This window comes from Chenopodium album, chromosome 14 (genome assembly GCF_948465745.1).
Source record: "Chenopodium album chromosome 14, dcCheAlbu1.1, whole genome shotgun sequence".
In the NCBI taxonomy this organism is placed as follows: Eukaryota; Viridiplantae; Streptophyta; class Magnoliopsida; order Caryophyllales; family Amaranthaceae; genus Chenopodium; species Chenopodium album.
In genome coordinates, this window is record NC_137847.1 from 13,534,047 (window position 1) to 13,541,600 (window position 7,554).

General features: G+C 34.4%; 1 protein-coding gene across 1 annotated transcript; it reads right to left on the reverse strand.

Annotated features, from left to right (window-relative positions):
- Window positions 1–1,016: 1,016 nt before the first annotated feature.
- On the reverse strand, window positions 1,017–5,173 carry LOC145577810 (uncharacterized). Its single transcript, XM_081635248.1, has 4 exons — window positions 2,935–5,173; window positions 2,759–2,848; window positions 2,367–2,674; window positions 1,017–1,238 (listed from the first exon to the last, which is right to left on the reverse strand). Exons 1-4 carry the CDS (start codon window positions 5,171–5,173, stop codon window positions 1,017–1,019), a joined length of 2,859 nt encoding a protein of 952 aa, XP_081491374.1.
- Window positions 5,174–7,554: the final 2,381 nt, after the last annotated feature.

A 7,554-nucleotide genomic window follows, 5' to 3' on the forward strand; every position in this document is an offset into this window, starting at 1 on the left:
TAGACCACTTTCTCAAAGTATATATTGCTTAATTGAAAAAAAAAACTCGAAGTTAGATCGGAGTCAGTGCCTAGATATTGAAGTCGCATTAGAGTCAGAGTCTTAGAGTCAAATGTTAGAGTCGGATGTTGGAGCTGGATTTGGAGTCAGATTTAGCCTCCAACTTTCTGTAGTATAGGGTTGGAGTCGGATTTAGCATAATCCACTTTAAATCTGACCCGTTGCCATCCCTACTTAAGACCTACAGCCTAGAGTAGGTACTTTTACCTACACCCCTCGCAAAACACAGCGTTTAGGGTTGTAGCTATATCCCCCCCCCCCCATTAACTTCAGTATCTACCCATGCACCCCATTAACCACGGTGACTCAAGATTAACCACCCCACTCCACATATATATACATAAAAAAAACCCGAAACCAACATTTCAAATTCATTTTTTCTCTCTCTACAACCTTCTTCTTCATTAAGATCTCTACGCTTTCTCTCATCAAACTCGTAAAATCCAAATAATATCACGCTAAATCAAGGTTTGCGAAGCGGTTTGGTCTAAAAATTCAAGAACAACCCCAGTTAATATTAGGGTCATTATGTTAGCTGTCACGTGTGAAATTCAAGTTTATACTAATATAAAGTTAGCACAAGAATTAATAAAGGTTACTAGGGTCACTATGTAGTTGATCATTTATAGACATTGTTACCGAAGGATGGGTACATCGTACATGCAAAGACTAATACAATAGTGAAATTAATTAATCACTCAAATTTAAGTTGACAAAAATGATACACATATTACTTTGTACAAGTATTTTTTATTAAGCTTAATTTCGTACCCCATATCTAAAATCCTAGATCCGCCACGACATCTTGGCACAACCATTGCATTTAGTAGACGCTCCTTAATAATTTACCTAAGTTGCTGTATAAAAAGCAATGGAAATGGTGCATTGGTTTCTCGAGAGTGGGTGCATATCTTCCAGTATTATATGCAGGTGATTCAAGGCCCCTTTGAACACCTTCACACAGCATGATATCTTCTATCTGCAATTTTACAAGTATAATATTCATTGATCTTTTGTAAATCCTTTCTTCCTACATTTTTATCAAAGGAAGGGGGTTGGGCACTTGGGCAAGGGAGGATCGTGAACAATTTCATACTCACAACAAAACCTGGCCATTTCTCACATAACTGAACTTCTTTGCTGTCGTTTAGGCTTTTCTCAATGAAAGCGTTATCATCCTACAATATACAACAGATATATGAGTTAAAAGAATGAATTGCTTCTTGAAACACCTTACTACCAAAAAGCTTAAATATATTAACACTGTAGAAGTCACAATTTATTTGCTTTAGTTGCTAGGACTTCCTTCTGAGTTTATTCTAGGAGCGTATTTTTGGTCAATTGAGCTTGCAAATTACTCAGCCAGCACTCATGTTTTTTCCATTATCTAAACACTAGAAAGTTGAGCTCGAGGATCACTACCTTCTTTGGGTGCTGTACATTATGATTCCTTTGAGTACTTATTTTACCTTCAGAAATCGATATAATATGTAGGACAGTAGGAAGCTTTAGTCCTGATATATACGAGAAAAGTTTGAGAAAGAAGTAGACTCCGATTTAGCTGTTTTGCAGTGGGTTTAGTTGGTCTTTTAGAAAAGAATACATAATATCATCCTAGATGGCAGAAAACTATTAAGGACTTATTGATCTTGGCTCAGAGTTGTGCTAAAACATCATCAAACGAGTTCAGGAATTGGATGACAGGATATAGGAGTTGCCTCCAGGTTCTCTGATTCAGCTTCGTATGCGAATGCTATTTATACTCACGCAATTTTATAAGGAAAGTGGATAAGCCGAGGATGGACATTCCCTTCAGCTGCGCCTGTGCGCCAATTAACTTTTTTGAAGTTTGCAGGAAAAAGATAAAGTTGTGTTTCTGTTTCTGTTATGCTTGTTCCATGATTAGTTGGTGTTTAACCATCCCCTAATACTATCTATCTTTGGTTTAATTGTATTTAGTCGGTAGTTGACACTTCCAACTCGTTTTTGGCTCATATAACAAAATGTGTGGATAATGAGTTAATGACTAACTAACTGAACTGAGTGATTAATAATACAAGTTTGAAAGGAACAGTCCTTCATAAATACATTCTTTCTATACTACCTCCTGCCCGTATAATATACAACTTTGGAATTTTTATCTCACAAATATTACACCAAAGTAGCATATAATATGAACCGGAGGTAGTACATTGGGAAACATACTAGATTACGAACTAGATGAAAGCATGGGTTTTAACTTTATTACATAATCTTAATCTAGAAGCTTATAGCTTATTTCTGATTAGTGATAGATTTGCAACTACATCACTCATGTCCAACCTTTCTTGTGGCACTTCAGTTGAGCAAGAAAGTGCTACAACAAGTACAGAAGTTAAGGCCTCCAACATCACACTCTTGTTGGTCTCTTTCTCTTTGTCTATGTCTTCTATTAGAGTATGATCTACAATCGTGTCGATCTCTTCGGGCATAGCATTTTTCACAAAGCTATGTAGGCTCAAGCTGCCTTTGAACATGTCATCAGTAGGCCTCATTCCTGTAAACATTTCGAGTAAAAGGATCCCGAAGCTATAGACATCGCCAATGATAGACACCTCATTTCCCACACCATATTCTGCATTCAGATCATGCCTCAAATATTAGTAAAATGAAAACATGTAACTTATAAAGCAAAAAATAAGAACACTAAGTTTAGTACCTGGAGGAGTGTAACCAATAGTTCCTCTAACTCCAACTGAGCTGTTATGGATTGCATGGCTGCTATTGATGCTTTCAAAGAGGATCTTGGCTAGACCAAAGTCACCGACATGAGCAACAAGTCATCATCAAGGAGGATATTGCTCGGCTTCAAGTCACAATGAACTATAGGGGCACCACATTGATGGTGAAGGTAATCCAAGGAAAATGCAACATCAACTGCAATATCAAGTCTTTGATGAAAACTCAAGTATCTTGAGGTATCATATTCTTTTTTGACATTACTAGTTTCAAGTGATGGATGCAACCAATCTTCCAAACTTCCATTCACCATGTACTCACATACCAATGCCTTGAAATCCCTTCCTTGATTATCAACACTTGAGCAAGCTGTAATTACCTTCAGAAGATTTCGGTGTCTGATGCTTCTAAGGACCTCACATTCAGCAATAAAACTCTTCAAAGCGCCATGATGTTCGAGGTTAAATGTCTTAATTGCAACAACTGATCCATCCTCCTCGAGGATTCCCTTGTGCACAACCCCAAATGTTCCGCTGCCAATCAGATTTTCCTGGGAGAACCCATTAGTTGCTCTAAGGAGTGTCTGGTAAGACAAATTTGGAAAATTTTTATGACCTGAAATATCGGGAAACACAGGTTCACTAGTCTTTTTTCTCTTCCTTGATTTTTTCAACAACACAAGTACTAAAGCTAATACCAGAATAACTCCGAAAAATAAAGGAAGAATTGTGACTATCAATTTCTTCGTGTGCCCCTGTTTGCTTTCCTGCTTGTCCGGACTACTACTGCATCGAGGCAAATGTAACTCGACTATGCCTCCACAGAGCCTATCATTTCCACTTAGTAAAACATCTGTTGCATTATCAAAGACTCCGCGAATAGGTACCTCACCTTCAAAACTATTGTGTGAGAGATTTAGCAATCTTAACTGTAAGTCTGCTAGAAATGGCGGTATCTGCCCTGTTAAATTGTTGTATGACAGATCAATCTCAACAAGACCCTTTAATGATCTCAGTGCATCAGGAATTGAGCCTTCGAAGTTGTTTTTCCCCAAGTATAGGTACTCTAGAACTACGCACCTACTAATAGAGCTTGGAATCTGACCTGATAACATGTTACCATTCAGTAAAATGCTTTGAAGATTATTCAACTTTCCAACTTCTTCCGGGAGGGATCCGGTTAGGTGGTTTTCAGAAAAATCGATCATGGTAGACAAGGCCGGGAGATTAAAAAGTTGCAAGGGTATACCACCAGTAAGACTGTTATTAGCAAAATATAATTCTCTTAGAGATGTACAATTTCCAAGATCAGACGGTATTTCCCCTATAAGATTGTTATGAGACAAGGAAAATGTAGACAACCTGCTTAAGTTTCCAATCGAAGATGGAATGACCTCGGATAAATTGTTACCATTCATGTTTAGGATGTACAGATTTTGGAGTTGCCCTATACTCGAGGGAATGACCCCGGAAAGTCTGTTGTCATAAACCACAAAATGTTGCAGTTTGGCTAAGTTTCCAATGCACACTGGAATTTTTCCTGCTATATTATTCTTGTGTAATGCCAATATAATAAGGGATGAGAAATTGCAAATGACTTCAGGAAAAACTCCTTTGAAGTTATTTTGGCCTATTTGAAGCCATTGTAAGTGGGTATGATTGGCTAAAGAAGAAACAAAGTTCAAATCATCGTCTTGGCCATACCCAAGGGAGTTATCAGAAAGGACTAGGCGCGAAAGCCTTTGCAACTTGTGCAGAGAAGGAACATGACCTCGAAGATGGTGCTGACTCAACTGAAGTACATTGAGACTCGAAGAATTGGAAATAGAAGCAGAAATAAGACCAGTAAATCGATTGGAGCCTAAAGACAAATACTGAAGACGCGGAAGTGTATTACCTAAACCTGCAGGAAGATCTCCTTCTAACTCATTTTGCCTTAAGGATAATTGCGTCAACAATGAGAGGTTAAAGACAGAACCCGGGACTATTCCAATGAACATATTCTCATCTAAAACCATAATGGTCAGATTCTTTAATTTTCCTAGACTATCCGGAATCATCCCAACAAAGTTGTTACTGTCAAGGCGCAACTCCTGCAGGAAGCTTAAATTTCCGATATAGGGAGAGAGTGTACCTGTGATTTCTGACGAATTCAGGTATAGTTTTGTCACTTGCTCGTATGTACCACCACAAATTACCCTCTGCCAGTCACAAAAGTGGACGGTATCGTTCCATGACCTCATTACACCCAATGGATCATCTGTTATTTTGGCTTTGATTTCGAGCAATGCCAACCTCTCTGTTTCATTGTTCTGAGTTGTTGCGAGCTGAATACAATGAAACAGAATAATGGTAGCGAAAATGATCATGTAAAATGATAGAGTTAAGCGTGACATTATGTAAAGTGTTGAAGGTAATGCTGTAACTACTAACAAAGAACTGAAACTAATTGAGAAGAAAAACTCTACCTCTAGTAAACAAACTAAACATACAAACAAGGCAAGATTAAAGCAGCCATTTTTTTTTAATTTTTAGTTTTCGTATGAAGTATTAGTCAATGACAGTAAAATTCTAACATGCTCATAAAAATTCCAACTTTGGGTTCTTTGGTACAAGTCCTACGTTATACTAGTCGTATGTCAAAAGTCAAATTATTATTTTATTTTATTTTATTTTATTTTTTATTTTATTTTATTATTATTATTTTATTTTTTTTGATTAGTTGCTAAATTGGTGTTGTTGATTGAAAGTTTAAAACTATTTTTCAAATCAGTGTCCACGTTGGATTGAACCCACAAAGTTATTTTCTTTAATTAATGCTAGGTTAACCCCGTGCGATGCACGGTTTTATAATAAGAATTAAATTATTGACTTTTAACATATATTGAAAGAAAATAAATACTTCCTCCGTTTTCCTAATTAATTTAAATTAAATATGAATATACAATTTCCAAAAGTGCATAATTTCATATATAATTGAAAATTTCAATTAAATTATATTATTAATATTGTTAACAACTCATAAATAACTAAATAGCATAATATGTGTAGAAAACCCAAAATTTAAAAATTCAAATGGAATTTAATTTTCAAAGCAATGTTAAATAGGGTAGCTTAAAAATGAAAATATATGACATCATCCTTGCATTTTGAAGGGAAAAGATTAAATAAGAAAGTGACACATAAGCAGTGATGACACCAGCAGTTGTTATTTTAGTATATATATAGATCTTAGTTTCGATTAGGCCCTGTTATCTTTTTCTTATTTTTATTGAAATGAAATTATTTTTTAATGAATTGAAATTATTTTTGCTAAATTGAAATTAATTTTGCTCATATTCGAGGATAATGTGATTTAGTCAATTCTATATACGACTTGGAATTATTTTTGTTGAACTGAAAACTTGGGACCTGTTCTCTTTTGCTTAATTTCAGTTCAGTTCAGTTCAGTTCAGCTCCAATCAATTCAGCTCAATTCAGTAAATCAGAAAATGCCCTTAGTTCTAGTTTAGTAAAAATATGTTCAAAATATTCGTGGTAATTACTTGTTTAATTGTCCAGCTATTCATTCAATTTTAATTTCATAAACCCTAATTTGTCGAATTTAGCAAAACCCCCAAATTGATTACCCTAATTTGTCAAATTTAGCAAAACCTCCAAATTGATTACCCAAACCCTAATTAAACTAATCAATTCAGTTCGTTGTAGGTTAGATTGTAGAAATTATAACCTAATTTGCGAAATTTGTGTAATTGAAATCAAATTTGAGAGATGAAATTGAAGGAAGGGAGTAGAAGAACAGGGGAAATCGAGGAAAAATGAAAGTGTGGGTCCCATGATGATGTCATGTGTCAAAGTGGTGGAAATTTTAAAACTTTTGGAAAAAACTAGGTGGTAAGATTAAAAAAAATAAAAAATAAAAAAAAACTTGAAAAAACTAGGTGGTAAGATTAAAAAAAAATAAAAAATAAAAAAAAAACTTGAGGTGGTATTTTCAATTTTTGCAACAATAGATGGTGGTAATTATCAAAATTTTCAAATTTATATTAAAAAAAAAGACTACATCAAGTGATTAATGGATATAAGTTATCATTATGATTTGCTAAATTGGCTTTTTTTTTTTTTTAAATTATGTTTTACTGAAATGAAATTATTTTTGCTAAATAAAAATTAATTTTGCTCATATTTGAGGATAATGTGATTTAGTCAATTCTTTATACCAAATTACGAATTGAAATTATTTATGTTGAACTGAAAACTTACCTGTTCTCTTCAGCTTAATTTTAGTTCTGTTTAGTTCAGTTCAATTCCTAATTTCTTTCTCTCATAAACAATTCATTTCAGCTCTATTCAATTTAGTTCAGTTCAGCTCCAATCAGTTCAGTTCAGCTCACCTCAATAAATCAGAACAGGCCCTTAGTTTCAATTTAGTAAAATATGTTCAAAATATTACACAAATGTCACAAAATCAAATATGAAGCTAATATGAAACTAAGATAAGATAACAACGCCTAAATTGAAATAAAACCAACTTGATTCTAAATGTTCCCAAAACATAGCAAATTGACATATTTATTTGATTTCAAGCCATAGAAACTATAAGTTAAATTAACTATTTTAGGCATAGTAGGAATGGTAAATAGGAATGGTAGAAGTCCATAAGGACATTTTTAGACGATTTTAGTCCAAATCGCTCCCAAAACTTTGTAAATTGACATAATATTAATTTGATTTCAAGGCATTGGAAACTATAAACTAATTGTATAAGGCATGGTGT